General features: G+C 38.2%; 2 protein-coding genes across 13 annotated transcripts; one reads left to right on the top strand and one right to left on the bottom strand.

The window, feature by feature from the left end:
• The first annotated feature begins 67 nt into the window (after positions 1-67).
• tpd52l2a (tpd52 like 2a) lies at positions 68-9525 on the top strand. Of its 12 annotated transcripts, none has more exons than XM_058389161.1 (10): positions 68-216; positions 708-799; positions 1584-1732; positions 1905-1964; positions 4387-4434; positions 6746-6847; positions 7473-7499; positions 8411-8452; positions 8733-8769; positions 8847-9525. In XM_058389161.1, exons 1-10 carry the CDS (start codon positions 198-200, stop codon positions 8886-8888), a joined length of 618 nt encoding a protein of 205 aa, XP_058245144.1. In that variant the 5' UTR covers positions 68-197; the 3' UTR covers positions 8889-9525. The 12 variants fall into 12 exon arrangements, with proteins under 12 accessions (XP_058245144.1, XP_058245151.1, XP_058245143.1 ...); XM_058389168.1 differs by having other exon boundaries at positions 8411-8464; XM_058389160.1 differs by having other exon boundaries at positions 8408-8452.
• A 611-nt stretch (positions 9526-10136) lies between these two features.
• dnajc5aa (DnaJ (Hsp40) homolog, subfamily C, member 5aa) lies at positions 10137-21533 on the bottom strand. Its single transcript, XM_058389173.1, has 5 exons — positions 21378-21533; positions 15969-16100; positions 15495-15708; positions 14899-15070; positions 10137-13077 (listed from the first exon to the last, which is right to left on the bottom strand). The coding sequence occupies exons 2-5, from the start codon at positions 16076-16078 to the stop codon at positions 12968-12970; spliced, it is 606 nt and encodes a 201-aa protein (XP_058245156.1). The 5' UTR covers positions 16079-16100; positions 21378-21533; the 3' UTR covers positions 10137-12967.
• Between the last annotated feature and the right edge of the window lie 1151 nt (positions 21534-22684).

Raw genomic sequence — 22684 nt, 5'->3', positions numbered from 1 at the left:
GTCTGCAGGGGAGAGAGAGAGAGCAAGAGCAAGAGCAAGAGCGCAGTACCCCCCCCTTCTACGTCACCGTCGTGTCCCGGAAGTGTGAATGTGAAGCTAATAGATCTACACGTCAACAGTGCGCTTACTAGCTGCGATCTTCATAGAAAACTACTGGACAGTTTATTACGCGATTTAGACAGCATTTTCCAATCCAGATGGACGCTGGGGTCAGAGGTAGGATTTCTGAGATATTAGCTATGTACAGAACTGGAAAACGTGTGTATCTGCGCTGTGACGGCTGTCGGCTAGCTGAGATCCTCCTCTCGGTGATACAGTATAGCAGTGTGTGTGTGTGTGTGTGTGTGTGTGTGTGTAAAAACGACTAGGGAACGAATTAGGTCACTAAAAAAAACTAATTCCGAAGAAATTAGTACCGCATCTTCTTGTTTAGAAACGAAAGTCGGCTACCTAGCTTAATAAATGATCCTCCTGTCGTGTTTACATCATTCAGTTTTTAATAAGAGTCAGTTTTAATTTCGATATCCATGTTAAAACAGGTTATACTTCATACACACGACTATATATTACACTATTTTACTGCCAGTTAGTCTTCATTACAAATCTACATCATTGTCACAATCTGTGTTGTGCAGTATGTCCTAGACGACTGGGCAGTAGTGTAGGATATGAGCCCTAACCCGAGTTTCTGGTTTGTTTTGTTGAAGGTTCCTTCAGTGAGGGTGGAGCAGGTGAGAGAACACTGCCACCAGGCCTGACGGAGGAGGAAGCCGCAGAACTGGAACTGGAGCTTACTAAGGTTCTGTATGCCCCTGACCACATTCTCCATTCTTCATCTGTACTTTGTGGATAATGTAATGAACTGAAAAGTATGTACAGTATATTGCCAAACGTTTTGGGACACCCCTCCAGATCACTGAATTCAGGGATTGGGCTTTGGCCCTTAGTTCCAGTGAAATCTCTTAATGCTTCAGCTTCATACCAAGACATTTTGGACAATTTCATGCTCCCAACTTTGTGGGAACAGTTTGGGGATGACCCCTTCCTGTTCCAACATGACTGTACACCAGTGCACAAAGCTAGGTCCATAAAGACATGGATGAGTGAGTTTGATGTGGAGGAACTTGACTTGACTGGAATCCAGACCTCAACACGATAGAACACCTTTGAGATGAATTAGAGTGGAGACTCACTCATCCATGTCTTTATGGACCTTGCTTTGTGCACTGGTGTACAGTCATGTTGGAACAGGAAGCGGTCATCCCCAAACTGTTCCCACAAAGTTGGGAGCATGAAATTGTCCAAAATGTCTTGGTATGCTGAAGCATTAAGAGTTCCTTTCACTGGAACTAAGGGGCCGAGCCCAACCCCTGAAATACAACACCCAATTTCAGATTTGGCCCAAAACGTTTGGCAATGTAGTGTACTAGCTGGTGGGATTCTTAAGCAGATCTTAGAAGTGGAAAAGGAATTGTATGGAAATTCAGGTCACAGTTTGGAAAATAAAAAGATATTCTGCTGTAAACCTTCAGTGAATTTTGCTCTCTAACTAAAACACTTGATTGGCATCTGCTTTTTTGTAGGTGGAGGATGAAATTCAGACACTGAGGCATGTTCTGACATCCAAAGAGAGGCATGCTGGGGAACTGAGGAGACGATTGGGTATAAGCCCTCTGGATGAGATGAAAACCAACCTCTCCAAAGGCTGGCACAATGTCCAGTCTTCTAATGCGTGAGTTCCTCCAGTCAAGCTTCACTCTGTTATGCCGTTCAGCTGGTTGTAGATATGTGGTTGGGTGGTGAACTGTGTAGTTTCCTCTTTCTCTGCTCATCCCTTTTTCCATCACAGTGATTTGTCTGAATATACTTTTCTTCACCAGTTTTTCACTCATTTCTACTTCTAGTTATATGAAAACCTCCCAGACTCTTGGGGATTTGAATCAAAGAATTACATCATCTAACATGTGAGTTTTCTCTCTCACATCCTCTCTCTGTCTTTCTGGGATTTTGGGGCTTTGTTCTTCTTGTCTATCTTTCTGTTTGCTTTCTGTTTCCAAATTTCCCTTTACCAGAAAGATTTGTGTCAGAGGAGGTAGATTTTGAAAACTTAGAGGATTAAAGCATTAGCTTGCTTGATGTGTATTTTGGCTAGCATTATTTCCTACAGTACCTAAGCTACTGCTTTGCTAACTTGAAAGCCTATTTGAAAATAAAAGCAAAAAACAAAACAATACAATTTAGGCTTTGTCAGATGAACAAATTATAAATTTATTGGCCAGACTACTGGACAGGTAAGGTCCAATGTTACACGAAAACCTAACAGACTTAGCTAAAAATTGGCAGCTAATGTAATGATAAAGGGTGCTTATATTTTAAACTCCGCTCATTTGAGTTCGTCACATGAATTTCCTCTTCCTAGTTTGAACCGTGTACAACAATACTGTTCGCAACATCGTCAGCAGACACGGCAAACGCCATTTTCAGGAATATGTTATGCCTTAAAATATGAAAGCTTATGATGATGAAAAGTAAGCAGATTTTACTAGATGCACCTTTAACAGGAATGCGAGCTGGCCTGTGTGCTATAAAGTGAGCGTAGTTTCTTTATTAATTCCTTGAGTGTTATCACACCCGCAATATTATGGTTATACTGAATATCAGCAGGATTGTGATTACCTACACCACACACCCGATGACCTCCAAATTGTATTTTTACCCTCATCAAGTTGTTGCACTTGTGTGTCAGCTGATTCTGAAAATCATCCATGCATGAAAATTCATCTGCATAGTAAAAAATATCATTCTACCTTCAGTCATATCACGCCTGACTGATCTGTGTACTGCAGCAGCTGCTGGAATTTAAAACAAGTAGCTTCGGCTTTACTTACAGCATCGCACCACTGTGTTAAACATGTTTATATCACACTGTGGAATTTAGTCGGGAGGTATAGATTAATTTAATATGTCTAACTGATATTGTGAGTTTTCGGTGAAGAGATATTAATTAGCATTTTCCTTCACAAGATATCAATGTCTATCAATATCAAGAAGTTACTGAGGGAATGATAGTTTATGGATTATATAAGTGGTAAGAGGAACTAAGTTTTGTGGACATTCCGCTACATTCCAATGTAACTAGAAACAATATTTGTTTGGTGACCTAGTCAATAGAGTGTAGAGAGTTTCTGTCTCTGTTTTTTTTGATGATAGTAGAAAAAACACCAGAGAAACCAGTGAATAAACAAATAGCACAGTATCTGCTGGTACTGAATGCACAGGCTACTGATCTGTCTGCTCTTTGAACCACTGCAAACCTGGACCCCTTTTAATTGTGTTGACAATAAAAATGACTAAAATTATGCATGAGTATAACTATATAAGGATTTATACTGAGAAGCTGTAATAGTATTATTAATAAATATTCACTGTATGTTTCTGCTAGAAAGACACCTTAACACTACTGAAATATACTTAAGTAACACAGAATCAGAACAAAACCACAAACAAAATCTCATAAGATATAACCGTGTCCTGGTGTTTCCTGTTTATTCACAGAGGTCTCTGTTATGTAGGAATCAAATGAGCTATTCTTTCAGCTATTAAAAAACAAAAAATCAAACCACACAGACTGATGCGGTTAAATGTTACAGATTTCCCCTCCTGCAGTTAGATGTATTTTGGTGGTGAACAGAAACCTGTGCTAGAATAGATAGAACATTCTAGACTGTTTTAGATGAACAGCGTCTTCGTTTCGTTTCAGAGAATAAAACGCAGTTCGAAGAGAAACAGTCTTTATGTGAATTACTGAAGCTGACTTATTTTATCAGCATATAATTTCTATGAATAAAATAGAGCACAGGTCAAATAGAAACTGTTCACGGGACCAAGCGGCTTAGAAAAAGCAGCCGAACCTGTTTTAGATGTCAGCTTCGAGGCTTGTTTTTATGCAAGTTCGTCATAAAGCTCCATGGAGTAGAAATCTAGAGATATCCTAGTTAAGCCTTGAAATCATATAGTTTAGAATATTTGCGAACTCAGTTAGATTTCTAAGTAACTCTCTAATCTTTTTAAAAAAAAGTACCCTTGTTTTGAAAAACTACCTATTGTCACAGTATTCTGACGTCGGACTTCTCTGTCTATTAATCTGAGGAATATTTTCCCTGTTCATTGCAATGATCGTTTTAAAGAAATAAAAAATAAAAAATCTTCAGCCCAATAACCAGTATATATTTACAAATGTCTGTACATTATAACAACAAAATGGAAATCTCTCTGCTTCTCTCTTCTCTTTCTGTCCTGTCTTTCTGTGTGTGTGTGCGTGTGTGTGTGCTTGCATGCGTGCGTGTGTGTGTGTGTGTGTGTGTATGCTTGGGTGTGTGTATGTAGTTATCTTACAGCATCTGCTACTCTGGAAGACATTAGTCGTTCTGACGCGTGAGTGATTCATCTGCTTTATTTTATTTCAAATGATTTGTCATGAGTAATAATGATTAACATAATGAACTTTATAAATACTTGATTTTTACTTTTATGCAAAAAAAATACAAGGTGTCCTACTATTCAACAACAGTTTTCAGAGGTGTCACAGAATCTCAAAACAAATTAGTATGTTTCCTGTGGTACACTACTACGCTGTGGAAGCCAATATTCATACGAAATGTAGTGCACTTGCTGTAGGCAGTAAGGAGCCAGGTTTAGGTTAAGTTACTTTAGCTAATGTAATCTTCTGCCTGTTTGTGACAAAATTAATATTGCGCCCTGACACAAACTTGACAAGTGGTTGATGCATCTAATTTTGGAGAGAAGCGCTTGGTTTGAACACTAGGCCAGCAGTGTTTTTGTGTCCACGTGTTTTCCCATAAGTCTGTGTCAGATAAGTGAGGACTACAGGGTTATAGAAGGACACATCTCCAAACAGAATAAGAGCTATAATAATAAGTGCTATAGCTATGGTCTAAACTAAGCAGATAAAACTAAACCATATTAGAAATACGTACAAAATGAACACAGCCATCTGATACTTTTCTCTCTTAAGACAGCATTAAAAATCTACCCAAGACTTAATCCAGCTAATAATGGAAAATATAATGAACATTAATGTAAATTAACATGGCAAAGAAATGTGTCCTCTTAGTGAAGTTATCTTCCTGTATGATTTAAAGCCAAGCTTCACAACTGCTTCCATGCTTGAGGGCGTCAGCAGTAGATAAGTCAGCACCCAGTGATACGTAATCTCCCTACTTTTAAATGAAGTGTGGAAAATCATCAGAGTGGTGTGCAGATTTAATAGGTCAAGTTTATGTAAGCATGACTCAGTTGTGTTTAGAAGGAACAGGCCAGGGGACACCTGATGGATTTAAGAGCTTACACTGGCTCAGTGGCTGTGATTATAGCAGATAAGGACAGAGGACAGAACCAGTGGGTGTGTCTCAGTCTGCTCTATCGTTCAGTAGTCAGGGAAGTGATCAGGGAGTCTGCCATTTTAAGGGCTGCACCAAATGCACAATCCTTACAGTGCACTAAAATGTTTTTTTACAAAAATCCCACAATGCACCACAAAATCCCAGGGAGCATTGCTACTCACAATGTTCCCATATTGGAAATGGTGTCAGTTTCTGAAGCCTCAAAAACAGCTCAAAAAACCAACTTCATCAGCATTAAAGTGACCAATGTGGGATCAGTGTACCATTGTGTATAGAGGCAGGGTCCTTACCAATTCTCCAACACATGTAAATGATCTACTGATTCATGACCTAGGGAGCTAAAAGGCTGGTTAAGATGCACCCAATGTGTATATGGCACTTATGGAAAAACAATCTCCAGGATTTTAAACCTAATGTTCATCTAATACCACAGGCAATAATTTCAGAACACGCATTCAATTCCTTACATTCCTTATACAAGACCCAAAAACTTGTTTATTTGAATTTTTCTATATAATGTCTAAGGGAAGATGAATAAATATTTTACACATTTTTACACAATGCTTTCATGAATTCTTTAATAAAAGATATTTTAAAATCAAGAAGTCACAGTTTCCATTAAAAAAATATTTTTATTTTTTATTTTAAGTAAAAATTGTTTTATTTTATTTTATTATGTCTCATTTTATTATTAAAAAATCATTTAATCATGTTAAATCATGTTAATCATTTAAAAAGATTGAACATATAGCATTGAATGTAATATACTATTTCTTTCTTTTCAGAGCACAGGATGTAATCATTTTGCTGCAGATTTTTAAGAATATCTTTTAAGTGAAATTAATCTTTTTAAAAAAAAAAAGGAAAAGAAAGGAAAAAATGTGTGTTTCACAAGCTCTGCATAGAAAGAAAAGTGTATTCTAGTACAAAATGCAGCACTAAGACATAACCCTGTGTGTAAAGAGTGTTAATCAACACACGTAGAAAGAGAGAATGTCTTTTTGTACAAACTACAACATGCACATAGATAAATATATAGATCTGTACTTGTGTAAGAGTGTGACTGTGATATTTTATGTTAGTAAGGGATGAATGTCTCCTACTGTGTGTGCAACCTGTGCTTTTCTCCATTGTTTGCTTGTTTGTGTGTCTTTGTGTCTGTGAACAAACCAGTGTAAAGTCCTGAACCTGTCATTAAAGCTAAATGTGCCATCATCAAATAGCTCTGTCTTATTGTCTGGTTGTGCCCTAACCAGCACAGGAAAACTGGACACAGCCATGTCCCTGATTAAGAAATCCATTCTCTTCATCTCTTTCTGCAGGTATAAGAAAACACAGGAGACTCTGTCCCAGGCTGGTATGATGACCTCATCTGCTTTCTCATCACTGGGATCAGCCATCAGAAACAGACTGGGAGAAATGAGGTTCATATTTATCTTGTTTGCTTCTTCAGCACATTTTCTTTTACAAGCCACACCGATGCATTGTAGTCACTAATCCGGCCTTTTAGGGTTTCTCTGAAGAATCACAGCACAAAGGCAGTAGATCAAGTATCACATTCCCTCTAGTTTAAGAAGAGCTTACTTTTTCTTTTATTGATCCTTGTGTAAAACTGAACCATACTCAGGCACTGCTCAGATTTAACGTCCATGAAATGTTTGTTCTTGTGCTGGCTCGCAGGCAGGCAAAACCACATTTTTGCAAGCATATGCAAAGCTTCGGGTTTGATGATCTAAAGAGTCACAGATTAATCATTATTCATGCTTTTCTCTGAAGAATTTCATACCTAATCCGTATATCCCGGCTACGCTAAAGACCTAAGATTTACGTCCTGTGAAGAGGAAACTCACCTCATGAAGCACTGATATGTTTCCAGAGGTCACAGTCACCGTGTTTCCTTACATTTGTCCCGTAAAAGTAACCGCTCCAGCAGTAAAGTGTCTGCTTTGTGCTTAGTCTTGCTCTTTTTTTTTTTTTTTTTTTTTTTAAAAATGAGTCCTTTGTCCATGATTGTAATTTCTTCCTTCAATGCTGCATTGGGATGCTCAGGGCTTTGACTTACACGCCTCCATCAGGGTAAGAATTTACTAACCTACAGTTCTCTCTTTCTTTTTTACTCTTACATTCCACACAGGAAACATTTAACACTGTAGATTCTGCTCTTTTCCAAAATCCCTGTTGCATTAGACTGTATCATTAATCCAGTAAGGAAAGTGATGTGCTGTAGGAAAATAATCATTGACCAGGTGGTGTGATGTGTAGCCACTCTGAAGATGATCATTTTAAATAAGAGCACAAAAGGATTTATTCCACTTATACAACAGCAATTTGCCCAGAACTCTAGAAAAGATATTTATTAATGTCATTTGTTTTGGCATGTAATGTAATGGAAAGCAACAGAAGTTCAATCCTGTTATTACGTGTGTTGTAAAAAACTATAAACAGACAGTTTTCCTCTCTCTTGAGATTAATGAGACAGAAATGTAGCTTGTCAGGTTACTGACCCATGGTAGTGTCTCTGACTGATATAATTGATAACACAGACACTAGAGACTCCTTTCAAAAATCTCTAGCTCTCTATTACACTGAATCTTGGTTAATTTGTTGGACTTATAGTTAGATTATGACAGTATCCTTCGTTAAAATTGTTCCCACAGCATCAATAATGTGTTGAGCATATTAATATAAGCCTGTCATTTTTTTTTTTTTTTTATCACAGTCAGCACAACTCCCAGAGCTCACTGTTACAGAAAATTAATCAACACTTTTAGCAGCACTCTGTAATAATACTGATTTCCTGATCTCTTATTCCATCCTTTCAAAACGCCCACACCTCCTTTCAATACAATGTTTGGATTTTGTCTGCTGTAACAGAGTTCTCTCAGAAGTTTGTTGTACACTGTGCGCTTTCATGTCCTTTGCTTTGGCTTGGCTCTCTGCTCGCTCTAATGCTTCTGCTTCTGTGTCCTCACTGCTGTCTGAAGTAGCAGCTACTCCATGCACCACTCCCTAAGTATGCCCACTATGAGGTAAAGTACCAGGTACACCAGACCTCCTTCTCCTCTCTCTCTCTCTCCTATAACTCTTCCTCTAAATATTTCACGTTACTGGAAAGTAGGTGGTGTAACTTCTGCTCACTGAAGTGTTTAATGGTTTCCTATAATGATTGTTATTTATTGTGTATCTTTGTAACTGTATATTATTATCGAGTACAAGCATCATTTCCCTTCATGCTGGGTTTCATGCATGTTTAAATTGAACAAAATATCAAAGATTTTACATTTGTTTGTTTCGACTTTTCACCAACAGGAATTCACCAACATTTAAAAGCCTGGAGGACAAAATGGTAAGCATGAAAATGCCCCTATATAGAGAATTTCTAAAAATCCTTTGATACTTTTTCTTACACTTTATCTTTCCAAGTCCAAGGCAGCCGGAGGAAGCACGAACAGTGAAGATATGTAACCACCACCTGACTGGTTGTGAACAGGAAGCACAGATTCATCACCAAAACTGACCTCTGTGACACAAACTACTCCAAATCCTTTAAAGCGCTATGCTGAAAGCCAAGAGATGTCAAAACGTTTGAATAAATAATGCCGAACAGTTCAAAATTCCCAAAATGCTGTTCGAGTCTACAACTGCATCTCTGCTGCTTGCTTTGAAAGGAGAAATCCTAAACCTGGTGTGGATTTGATTTTTTCTTTTTTTGTGGCAAACTGACAGTGTGTGAATGCATGATGCACACAACCTTTACTCCGGTTTCACTTGATTTGAATGTATGAAAAAGTTCTCTGATTGGCATCTGCTCTGATATTACTACTGATGTATACTAGTTGTGACTCCACGCAGTATGGTATACACTCCCGACACACTGTGGATTAAAAGAAATCGCTTCCTTGGCAGTATGTGTTCCTCCTGTTGCGTATGATTAATGGGCATGTAACAGACTGCTTTCTACATCTCTTATAACTCAGGGCAACAGGTGCTAGCGCTTTTGACTATAATGTGAGGAATGTAACTAATTCGTCATAAACTGCTTCATGGAACATGAGGTAAATGTTTGTGATTGAATTAAATCTTTTTTTTGGGGGGGGGGGGTGTAAACAAACTGTTACACTTCTATATATTGGTATTTGGTTATCTGTTTGTCCTGATTTTGTTTTGTTTTTTTCTGGTGTGTTTATGGTAAAAGGAAATATTTAGGTATAATTAAATATTAATATATAAGTGTTTGGCTGTCTTGAAATTAATACTCGGAATGTGACAGTTACTTTGGTAGAGGAAGAGAAGCTGAAATATGACATGAGCATTTTGGCTGGATAATTTATGCAAACATGTTGACTTTACCCCGAGACTGTTACCTTTATCCCATACACAAATCTGAATAGTGGTCTGACGGCTTGTGACGTGATTTTATGCTATTTAACATTGTTATAAACTTGCTTAAATAAACCTAGAGGTGGAGAACATGGTGTGGTGGTGATTGTGTTGCTTGGGATCATGTTCATCTTCCCCTGGCCTTCATTATTCCAGCAGATGGATTAAGGCCCTTCTTATATCCCCCCCTTGCATTTGACAGAAAATGTAGTGTGAGTAGTATCAATTAAATCAAAGTAATAGCCATTGAAAAGACAAACCGCTGACCTAATGCATTTTCTCAAGTGTACTTTAGTAGATTAAAATGCCATTTAATCAGAAGAGAAACATATGAAATGTTCATAAACATTTATTTTTTACACCAGCAAATCAGATAAATGTATGTTTTCTTTTGGACAGACAATAACCATGCTACAACATAAAAGGTCTATAGTTATACTCCATTATTCTGTGTATGTACATGAGACCTTGACCATTTAACTAGGAGTAGCATAGTTTCACAGCCACATCCAAATAACATACCTTCTGAAACAAGGACAGTCTTTAAAAACATGACAAAATAAGGTCATAAATAAAATTTGAAAAACAACGTATTACCATTTCACAATAATTACACACATTTTAAGGAACTCTGTCCCGCCCATGTTATTCCATTGCATTTAACTTCAACTTTGCATTTTTCAACATTTTTAATGTAGAACCCATGACGGGCAAACCAGTGTAATTACGTGGAGGTGGAGGGAAATGCACAAGGAATGACCACAGATGCAAAGAACCATCAAAAGCCATCAAGAGCAGGGACACACAAGCGGGGAAAAGTGTCAGAGACACAGAATATCCATCTGCAGAGAACTGTGGTCAGAAGCTCAGTGTATACAACTGTGAAATGGTTTCTAGCCTTTACAAGCCAAAGAAGATAAGAGAAGATTGAACAAGGCTGGTGATGTGGTTAGTGCAGTGCAACATAAGCCACAAAACGTAGCACAACATAACCCGCTGAATGTAGGTTGCATGTTTGGCAGGTGATAAGGGTGTAAAAATGTATGAATACGATGTAAAAATGATACGCAGCTTGGCATTGGTATGACTGGTCACATGTATGGCAACTTCAAACGTCTGTGTTCAACTTGACTGCAACCAAGAAAATCCAGATAGGAGCTTTACACAGAACGAAATGTAAACAGAACAATACCTACAAATCTTATCTATCGCAGGATGATTCAAAATAATGTTAACACTCACTGGATACCAGGGGCTTTTTTTCTGTATAGTTTTTTTGTATTTTGGAGTAAACATGAAATGTTACGTATAAGAAATTTTGGGTTAGTGTTGTGTGTGTTAACATTTTTAATCGACCTGTACATGTGCTAAGAAAATAAAACAAATATTTAAAAAAAAAAACAACAACATTACATTAATTAGTAATATGGAGGAATGTCACACCTTGGCTCAGAGCACAAATGGTATAAACATTTTGCTTTTACTTTAATTTACTACATAATAAAATGTGCAGGGGCGAAATACTGTCCATCACTGCTGACGGACATCTCACTGCAACTGGCGTACAAAAAAAAAAGGAGTTATAACACAATAGCATGATGATAAAATCAAAACGCATCAAAACATGGTGCTTTAAAACAGTAATCGCAAAGAGAGGGAGAGAGTGTAATGGTGTTCAGATGGATGCCTGATGTCATTGTACACAATTAGTTACTGAAATTTTCATTACACCGCTAACATTAAATCCTTATCCTATTAAATCTAAAGAACATGTTGTAGTGAAAGACACTTTTTTTTCTTGCTGAATAAACAACTTCCATCTAGCACAGGTAATTCATTCACAATCACCATGATCTCTTGGCGCCAAACGCGGAGGGGAGATGCACTCTAATAAACCCTTATCACACATCACCATGAGCAATAACACACTGGAATAAATACAAGCCTAGGATTACAAAGTAAAAATGCACAAAATATACATATACTGTACATACACACAGGGTGTGTATATTGTATATCTATATAAAAACATTTTTTTTTCTTTCCTCCTCACACACACGCCGGGGTTGTATAGTTTGATATGATGGAACAGAATGTGTTTCAAAATATGTTTAAATCCCTTAAAATGTGAATACAGGGACATTACCAAGGCAAAGCTAACTAATAGGACTGTTGCAAAGAATCAGAACATGCTACAAAGACAAGGTCCCAGTAGCCTGATCTGGCTGCTACACACAGCTCTACACCACACTGCACGACTTCTGATTAGCAACTGATACATACTTATTTTTTTGGCTCATCCTTTTGAACACAACACACTATTTTAAAATTCAGATGGAATAAATAAATATTAAGAAAATAGATTTTGGAAACATTATGTTTGCCAGCATCTTCTGCATCACTTTTCTCTATTAAACTCAAATGACTGATGGGGAAAACAGTGATGCTAAAGACTAGAATTGCATTTAGTGTTTAGATTCAGACATAAGACAACAGTTAACATAGAGTGGACAGTATATTATATACCAGGGCTTAAAACTATTGATTTAAAAACTAGGGTGTGTCCGATTTCTGTCCCCCCAGGAGTGCAATAGGAAGAATGAAAGCATGCAATGCTGGGGGAAATAAAAACAATGGAAAAATCCTTATAATGTGGCTTTTCTTACAGACACATGCAAGTACATCATTTCAACAAGAACGTCCATCATAAGCTCCTGAATGTGAGAAAATCAATGCACATAAACAGACTTACTGGGTTTAACCTCAACTACTGATTGAGGAACAGTGCATGCTACAGGACAGCGAACAAATCTGGCTTGAGAAGAGGCTGATGGAAAGGCAAGTCTGGAAGTCAAAGGCCAAAAAGACGGAGTACAACAAGAGAGAAAATATCTTGTGTTCTTTTTTTTTTTTCTTTTTTTTCCATTAAACTCCTTATTTTCAAGCTACACTGAGGTGAATGTATGCCACTCTGGAAGAATGGTGATGGTGGTGGATATGAGAAACGGGTGGGAATGCCTGAAAGAGTTCAGCTTGTGTTCCACTCTCACTGGCTTTTCTCCCTGCCAATGGTGGCTTTTTCTTTTAAAGTTGTTGGAGTTGCCCCTCTGCTCATTCCTCAGACTCAGGGTGGGAGAAGAATGGCAGCTGGAGAGAGAGACGTATTAGTTGAAGCCGGTGTCGGTCCGGTAGGTGGTGTGGTGGCCGTCAGATGTTAGCTGGGTGGTCTCTGTGGCTGACGGTTGCAGGACAATGGGCTCACCTCCACCAGCCTCTGTTTAACCACAAAGAGAACATATAGCAAAGAATAGCAAAGATTTGTGAATCGGGGCTCTCGAGAGCAATAGAAAAGCATTTGCCCTATTGTCCAGAGATCATGAGTTTCAATCCGGATGATGCCACAGCCATCGATGGACGGGAATCCAAGAGAGCAAAAAAATACTCATGCTCTCTGAGTGGGAAGTATGGCACGCTCTCTCCCTTATCAATCACAGCGACACTAGCCAATCGTGGCCGTGTGTGAGCTCATGTATGCAGAAGAGGGTGGATAGGATAGGTCTCCTCAAAGGGTGTATTTCCACCCCATGACGCAGCATGAGCTGGCTTGTGGTTGGCTGGCTTCATGTGTCTCAGAGGAAGCACATGCAAGCCCTCCAAATTTAGTTGCTGTTGTATATGATAAAGGAGAGCTGACTGATGGGTGGAAACTGGCAGATGAAAAACTAGGGAAAAAAACTGTGATTTGTGTGTGTTACTTCATCAACCCTGCTGTTAGATTTTGGTCATATTAAAAATTACTATTGATAAAAAGTTAAAAGAATACTGAATTGCTTCACATACTGTACTATTGGCACTATTCAAGAGACTTTACAAAAAAAGCTATTGTACTTCCATCCATGTGCATTCAAATGAGGTAAATGTACAGGTGGGTGACAAATTAAAGGAATAACAAACATGTTATAAAGATAAAAGATAAAAAGATATTCCCTCTGTTGGTGCTTTGTTGATGGTGATGTGGTGAAGGAGAGTGTTGTCTAACACACTGCTCCAAAATATTGCATAGATATTCAATTGATTTGAGATCTGGTGACTGTGAAGGTGAGAAAAAATGATTTACATCGTTATACTCATCAAACCATTCAGTGACTCCTCATAGCCTGTAGATGTGGGCGATGTCATCCTGAAATTGACCAGTCTCATCAGTTTATGACAGAATATATCTGATTAGCCACAAAAACACTTTTTAGTAATTTGCAGTGACTCTTCACTCTATGGGGGACAAGTGGACAAACCGTACCAGTCTTTTTTTCCTTTAATTTGTCACTTGTCTGTATATTTGTTACTTCCAAGTATAACCATAAAAATGAACCCAGGTTCAAAAAACAATCTGCACAATCATCACTGACAAGAGGTACTGAATGGAAAAAACACCTGACTAAGTGCTTGTAGAAAACATTGTGTGATTGCCCTAAAACACATGACTAGGTAAGGGATCATAATAGATACCCACGTGTATGGTGAAAGACAGGAATGGGGGGAGAAAACACGGTCACGTTAATTTGTACCACTTGGCATTTCTAAACCTTTTTTCCCCAATCATTTGTATTATATCACAAATAGTATTTTATTTAACCAGTGTTGAAATTCACACCAGATTTTCTTTAAAGTATGGGGATGACGAATGTTCTGAAAGTCTTAAAATTTTGTTCACTTGGTCAAAGTCACCTGCATACTGTTCCCATAGTCACTTCAAGAGCAAAGTCCTATAGAATGATTAAATTGTTCATTACAATGTTATCTACAGCTGGTATAAAACACCACATCACACAACATCATTATAGTTTTCTCTGATCATTTCACCATTTGTGATGCAAACATCAAAGTTCGTAGGAAAGAAACTTGGCAGAAACTCACTCATGCTGTGTTCATTTAGCCTAGATCTGTTCAGATGCAAGAGTATTAACATAAAGAAGACATTTTATTACAGACACTACCACCCTGTTAAATTAACACTGTGAGCAATTACATAAAAGATTTTAAACAGACTACAAAACCGCAACTTGTCTGCAGCACAAGTTACAGTATAGCGCCTAACCTCTCTCGTCAGACTGCAGCTGGGCCTCCAGGTCTTCAGGAGAGATGTAGAACTCCTGATCCTGGCCCTCGGGTGGCCGTGGTTTACACTTTCCACAGCAGCAGTTACAGCAACAACACAGACAGCAGCAGAAGTAGCAGCCTGTAGCCAAGCCGCAGAACACAAAGAGCGCCTGCAGAGGGAGACAGAACACACCATAAAGGATCAGAGGATTATTACAGAAAGAAGAAAGAGAGCCATCCATAAGCAGATGATATTTTAAGTACTTATTATAGTATTTATCTATTTATTATACGTAACTTAATAATAATACAAGTGCTAAACAAAAAGCTCCCTAAACATCCTGTCTTGTTGACGAGAAATAAATATTCTTATATACACAAACATAAATAAGCAAATAATACACTGTATGGTCAATATCAGGAAATGAAAGCTGAATTCTGATACAATTTCATCTTCTGATCTCAAATACAAACGTCTTCAGTAGATAGCAAAAACAAAAGACCTGGCCTTGCCATTCCAATGCTTTCTGAGAAGACAATATGTAAAACTGAAGACTAAATAAAATTTCTGACATTTCTTATGCAAAGTCTGACCTTGGCCCACCAGCTGGACAGGACAAAGTAAGTGTTGACGTTCTCCTCTCCAAACTGCTCGGCTACGTAGAGCCCCAGGGAGCCGTACTTGTCATAAATGTTGCGCTTGGTAGGGTCGTTCAGGATGGCATGGGCATTGTTGATCTCTTTAAACTTGTCCGCAGCCTCGGGATTGTCTGGGTTCTTGTCGGGGTGGTACTTCAGGGCCAGTTTCCTTTGTGGAAGAGGTTGACGATTATTACCATTACAACTGCTGTATTATAAACTGCTGTCTGTGGTGGTCAGCTGGAGTGTAAAGCTGGCTTGAAATTGGTATCGAATTGAAATTGAAATGTATTTCGTTTCGTGAACAAGTGTTATTAAGTCAGCTTGACAATGACTATCAGCTTGTTATCAGTTATCAGTATGGGTGTGAATAATGAATCAATACTCTCAAGAACAGTTTAAGATCTCTTACTGACATTTCACACTCACCTGTAAGACTTCTTGATGTCATCAGTAGTGGCCAGTTTGTCAACACCCAGCACATGATAGAGGGATTCTCCAGAGGTGGAGAGGGTGCGCTGCCTCTGCTGCTCAGTCATGGCAATTCACGTTCGTAACAATCTGCAAAACAAAAAAGACAAAGCTGTTTAATAACTGCACATAGAACAGATTTCCAATAAGCCCAGCTCAGTTCAGACACTTCACACTTTAACAGAAGGAGAGCGATTAGCAGCGTTACCTCAGTCATAGTATATTCAACCACATATAAAATTAACCCCAAAGCAAGCAAAAAAATGTGTAAGAGTGTGTACATTTAAAATGGTTATTTTTTTCTTTTGAGAACGGGACAGGCTTGTTTCATTAATAATCTTACAGTGGGCAAGTGATACAGGACAAGACTCTTTAATAGTAATTTCTGGCATGTTTACATCAGTTCACATTTCAATAAACATTTCACTTTGTATCCAGACACAAGGCTGTACAAAGCCGAACTTCTAGAGGTCTGAAACAAAACATATTAATAACATGGTGCAATTTTAAAAACTAAAGCAAGGGCCTCCCACTAACAGGTCAAAATAACGTAACATTATTTAATAAATTATGGTAAATCAACATTATAAATGCAACAATGGGATATACTTATTCCTGCAAATCAACAGATCAAACTCTATAACTGGACCACAGTTAGGAAGGAATTCATCTGTATGAAAACTAATCTGTGGTGATGATGATGATGATGATGATGATGATGATGATGATGATGATGATGATGATGATGATGATGATGCGCTCCCCTAAACAAGCACAGCATTAATCCGGATTATGGACTCCAGCAGGGTGATGGGTTGCTTTAGATGTAACTGTATTAAACCGTACCATGATACTAAAACTATATTCAGGCAGGAAGCTTAAAATTCAATTTGTGTTATGACCAACCTGAGAGCCATTCATAGAACCCACTGTTGTTGTTGCAAGAAAATTTTTTGCGAATTTTGTAAATGCTACATTTTCGTTATTATTCATTCAATGATTTTCTTTTTTCTTCCTCTTCTAAACAAAGCGGTACACAACGGGCATTCCAGCTACACTAACTGCCTTGTTTGAGAAGCAAAGGAATGATCTGATTTACATCACAGACTACGAAGAGCACTGCAGTGTTAGTACTGTTAATTACACCCTCCAGCAGTTTAACAGTTAATGATGATATTCTAGGTTTATTTTAAACCTCTATTTAGACGACAAACATTGTACACCTGTCATACAAATTAAATACTTATCACTGTACATGGATATAACTACTAAACGTTTTTACATCATAGTGTATACATACTGTACAATATTAAATTCAGTCAATCAAGTATATATTTTAATTGAATTTATATTAATAAGACGTAAAAGAGGAGCTCTCTGCTGGCATTGAGACTGGAAAAACTTGATCTCAGGTTTCCATTGAAACCCAAAATATGGTCTTAAATTTGTAAAATATAGTCAACATTCCACAACGATAACGGTAATGCTGGAAGTGAGCTGTTAAATGCCACAGCGCAAATACTTTACCGCTGTTTGTAATATTAATGTCCTCAAAGCAAAACAAAATCACATTTAAATGTGCAAGACCTCATGTCATCCCATGCATGGTGAAAATACTGTACTCATTTAGCCTAAACAATCACTTCCTAAGGTGAATAAATGACCTTTGTGTCACTAGATATGGGGGAAAGGCTCTGAATAAATGTTTTGAATTGTATTCTTTAGCTAAATATCAATTCAAAGTCACATGATTGTTATAATTTCATGGCAGCAATCTCTATATTATACAGAACTGGGTATAAGTAAAATAAGGGATGTTGGTTTAAAAGCAAGTTATACTGGATAATATAAATAGAGAAAATCTGGATCACTCTGATGCAGTTGATACTAAGAACAATGATATAATTATATAATATAATGATGTAATTTTTCTACTGGCTGTACAGTATTATTACAGTAACAGCTTCACCCTCCATGCTCACCTCCCTTTAATAAAGCAATAATTTCTCCTTTAGATTCTGAGTGCAAGCAGTTGTATAGATCTTAAAGACAAAGATTTATTGATTTATTGGAAGTCTCTCAATAGTGCCTAAACTGTAGTAAAAAGAATATATCTGTTTTCCTATATATATATAATGATGCCTTAATTTTCACTGTATCCTGCAGCATCATATCTGCCAATCATTGTCATTTTCTTCAATCGATATCTTTTAAGAAGCAGCTCACTAGAAAATATTCAGAGTTTCATGTGCATCACATAACACATCACAGACAACTCCAAGACACATAAGTTTTATTATACACTGATAAGTGTGCTTATCACTCCAATCCCATCCACACGATGCGGCCAGCTAAAGTCTCCCTGATCAGCACAAAGCCGCAATGTTGCAAATCAACAGCAATGTGATAACACAGACCCCACTGACAATCATTGCTGTCCTCTTTCTCTCAAACAGAGACAAAGACAACTATTACTGAGGGTTCCACTGAAATAAATGCAAAAACCAGCCCTACCACAGATACAGATGAAAACTTTCAGCTTTGCTTTTCGTAATAAAAATCACCACAGTGGAATAATTTCCTCCAGCTGGCATTTCTGAGACTTCTTGCTTACATGAGCCAATCTCAACAAACAGAACTCTAGGCTGCTAAATCTGGAACAAATCTCCATTTTGTTTTTTAAATGCTCCAAAATGTATTTTGTAATCAACATTTCCAGAGAAGAAGCCACAGCTTGCAGCTTCAATATAGTGCACATCAGTCCGAGATTTAAACACTAAAGCCACTTACATTAATTAGAGGTTTAAATGGAGGATTGATCAATACTGCATTAAACTACGGCAGAAGGTCCTTCTCTTGTCATGATAAAATCGTATATTTTCATCACCTGTCTATCAGAATATTCAGTGCTCTACTGTTCAGTTTTTTTGATCAGCTGGTCATGGTACTGCATGGTATAAGCACTGATATAGAAATGAGCTACCTACTCAATCAGGGACATCACATCATGGTGGATTTTACTGGGCACCAAGTCCATGCTCACAATCTTAAGCTTGTTAAAATTAGCCAAAAAGTGCATTAGCTAGCTACATTAGTTACATTTGGCTGACTAGGGTAGTAGGTTCTGTTTCGAGTAAGAGTCCCTCTTTATCAATGACCGATAGTGGCTGATCATCATAAACAACTCACTGGGTATGAGCTGTAATTTTAACTCAGCTAGCATTGTCTGTAGACATTTTTTCTCCTAGCCAGCATTCACAACAGTGTTACCATGTTTTATAGCACATAGTAGTAGTAGCAGTAGTAGTAGTAGTAGGTTTCAGATCAGCAACAGTGCAGCCTTCATTTTAATTTAGCTTTATTACTACCTTACTTTACTATTAGCAGCAAATTCATGTTTTAGGAGCATACAGCCACCTACTGTTTTGCTCCAAGCCACTCACCTATAAGTATCTGTCAGATAGTCACAAAAATAAAGTGCCTAATCTACTAAAGGCTTGAATTTACTTTGCAGTCCGACAAAAATGATTACAATCAAGTTAAGTGGGCTCTGTGACGATCATGGTTTAATCAAAGAAATAATTATATGGATAAACTGTTGAAATTAATAGATTGTTTCATGTCCTATGTGCCTTAGAGAGTTCCCAGTGTGAATAAGAAAAATCCTAATGATGACCATCCAATAACATGACATCACTAGCCCCTATTACAAAGAATTCCCCATGATTCATCTGCTGATTCGCCCTGTTCTCATCAGCTGCTCAGTTAATTTAGCCTTTCATTACATATCACTGTACCCCTACATGAACTTCACAGGTTAAGGTGCCTTTTTTGAGACTGCTAAACATCTAAACACCACCATAAACCCTGCACAGACCGATACTGGAAGTAAAGTACAGTAGTGGAAGATTATGGCACTAAAGTTTTTCAGTATGTAACATACTTTTGTATGTAGGTGAAACGAGGCCAACATGTCTATGAGATTACGGTTTGCAGCGAGTGTCCTGGTTCTAGACTACATTTTACATCATGTTAATTGGTGGTCATGAGCCTTGTAGCACCAGTCCAAAGCTAAAGAGGAATACATAAAAAATAAAAATATCCCCAAATCATTTTCATAGGAAAAAAGGTTTCATCAAACGGTCTATGGGTTTCTTCAGTTCATTCCTCAGCAATACATTTCTGCAAATTATGCCATGTGCAGTAATAGTTACATGTTCGGCATGGCTTGTGGCTTAAGTCCAACTAGCACAAGAGGATCTGGTGCCTGTTTGCTGTGCACCCTTCCGCTGACACTCCTATTTCAGCTGTTTTACTCCGCACTGCAAGCCTCTGACCAGTGAAAACAATGCATGATCGTGATGGTGCACAAGCCTGGAAAGGAAGCCTCTAGAATTAAGAATTTAAAAGGTGTCGTGATTTCTACTGCATCCAAGACACTAACATGAGAGAAATTATGAACATGTGCAAATGTTCCCATAATCTGTGCTTTTTAGTGAGATAAACGTTTAAGATAAGAATGTGTGGAGAAGAGATCAGCTCCCAGATATACAGGTCAGGAAGGAGACATGAACATACATTCAACATACTCAAGACATACATACATACATACATACATAATATATATATATATATATATATATATATATATATATATATATATATATATATATATATATATATGTCTGTAAAATAAAACAGGATTGTTGGAACATTTCTCCCATATGCAACACAAAGTAAGTCACAGTATATAATTATACGTACACGACAATTCCCTACGGCACAGATGCATGCTGAGAAAACTAGTAAAGCTTGGCTGTACCATTTCGGATCACGGATGTACTGTTTCAGGTCGAATCAGAGCCAGAAAATAGTTTAGCTACACGCCAAGGCGCAGTTTAGGCTTAAAATTACGCCTTTATTCAGCTACTGATGCTTTCCTGCATGGAAAAGGAGGAGGAAACACGAGAAAACGGCCTCACCATTCATTAGACACGGACGAGTGATCGCCGCTGGTTTGAAATCACAACCCGTTAATGTGGACAAAATAATATATAAATATTCCCGAGCATTGTCCCGGTTTATAAGAACAGACTTCAATTCGACGTTTTATGACGGATTACTACAACGATGAGATTCAGAGTCGCTAATCTCCATCTTGCTAGTCACCGCATCATATGAACACAGTGCACTGGCTAGCAGCGCGCTCCATAGCATCCATATTGGTTAGCCTGTTAGCTTGAGCCCTCTCTTCCCGGGATAAAGCAACATTATAGAGATGAACACTACAGAACCGATACACCGCCATACTGATGAAAACACTTCGTTTTCATGTCCAAAAATGATTAAGAAATGAGTCTGGCTAACCTTTTCGTCGGCTTCGACAAACTGCGTCTTGGTTTAATTTCAGTGCAGTAACAGTGGTGTTAAATTCGTGGTCGCATCCCCGTGAGCCGCGCGCGCGTGTACGTGAACGCTCAAATGCAGCAGCAGAAGTCTCTCGCTCGACCCCGCCCACCAACAAAAGCGCGTAGCGGCGTGCGCGTGCCCGCCGAACTAAAGCGCGGTGGAGATGGATGGACGACACTGTACTGTATAGTGTATATGAAAAATACGTTTTGGATGCAGCTCATATTCTGAGCCCCCAGTGTTTCCATGAAGTACTTCAACACACCAGTTAAGTGCAGTTACGTCCCACAAGAATTGGGGTTTGTCACTTGCCCCAGGCTCACCGCTATAAAGGTACAGTTAACTCCAGAAATATTGGCATCCTTCAAGAAAATGAAAAATAATCTGAAACTACCATGGGCACATGGGCATCGCTAGGCCAACATTTCTACTCAGCCCCCCTATTCTACGATTCTCCATAAACTGTACACAAATTATTTTTATCTTTTTAATATTATACCCTCATTGGGGACTGAGCCCCCCTTAAATAAAAATCATACAATCGCCCCTGCTTATGAATCTGTGTTCAGCTGAACTCTGCTCTTAACAAGAGGTTGCATAACTGTATTGATTGAAGCTCTGCCTTGTACAATATACAATTTGAGTTCATTAATATCTGAATCGTTAGTTTAATTCGATTCACTAAAATTTAAATTATTCCCTACAAAACGGCATTTTTTTCACAAATGTAAAATAGACTATAGTCTTCTGATCAGGTGATAGAAAAATATCAGCTAGAATCAAGGGGAAGGTGTACAAGACAGTGGTGAGACCGGCCATGCTGTTTGGTTTAGAGACAGTGTCACTGTGGAAGAGACAGGAGTCAGAGCTGGAGGTAGCAGAGCTGAAGATGTTGAGGTTCTCTTTGGGAGTGACAAGGTTGGACAGGATTAGGAACGAGTACATCAGAGGGACAGCTCATGTTGGACGTTTGGGGGACAAAGTTAGGGAGGCCAGATTAAGATGGTTTGGACATGTTCAGAGGAGGGAGAGTGAGTATATTGGTAGGAGAATGTTGGACATGGAGCTGCCAGGCAGGAGGCAAAGAGGAAGGCCAAAGAGGAGGTATATGGATGTAATAAATGAGGATATGAAGCTAGTGGGTGCAAGTGTTGAGGATGCAGAAGATAGGGATAGGTGGAGAGAGATGATTCGCTGTGGCAACCCCTGAAGGGAAAAGCCAAAAGAAGAAGAAGGAGTCTTCTGATCAGGTGAAATTTATAGAT

The sequence above is a fragment of the Hemibagrus wyckioides genome, linkage group LG05 (assembly GCF_019097595.1).
Source record: "Hemibagrus wyckioides isolate EC202008001 linkage group LG05, SWU_Hwy_1.0, whole genome shotgun sequence".
Taxonomy (NCBI): Eukaryota; Metazoa; Chordata; class Actinopteri; order Siluriformes; family Bagridae; genus Hemibagrus; species Hemibagrus wyckioides.
Note: the sequence above shows the minus strand (reverse complement) of the source record. Positions and strands in the feature narration are given on the sequence as shown.

What these genes read in the sequence shown, in the direction of transcription:
- tpd52l2a (XM_058389160.1), top strand. An exon ending in TGGAACTGGAGCTTACTAAG is followed by an intron (nt 800 to 1,583) that starts GTTCTGTATGCC and finishes GCTTTTTTGTAG; the next exon opens with GTGGAGGATGAAATTCAGAC. An exon ending in ACTTACACGCCTCCATCAGG is followed by an intron (nt 7,500 to 8,407) that starts GTAAGAATTTAC and finishes TGCTGTCTGAAG; the next exon opens with TAGCAGCTACTCCATGCACC.
- dnajc5aa (XM_058389173.1), bottom strand. Translation starts at nt 16,078, where the DNA reads ATGACTGAGCAGCAGAGGCAGCGCACCCTCTCCACCTCTGGAGAATCC. An exon ending in TGTCCAGCTGGTGGGCCAAG is followed by an intron (nt 15,071 to 15,494) that starts GTCAGACTTTGC and finishes CTCCCTCTGCAG; the next exon opens with GCGCTCTTTGTGTTCTGCGG. An exon ending in GCTGCAGTCTGACGAGAGAG is followed by an intron (nt 13,078 to 14,898) that starts GTTAGGCGCTAT and finishes GTGGTTAAACAG; the next exon opens with AGGCTGGTGGAGGTGAGCCC.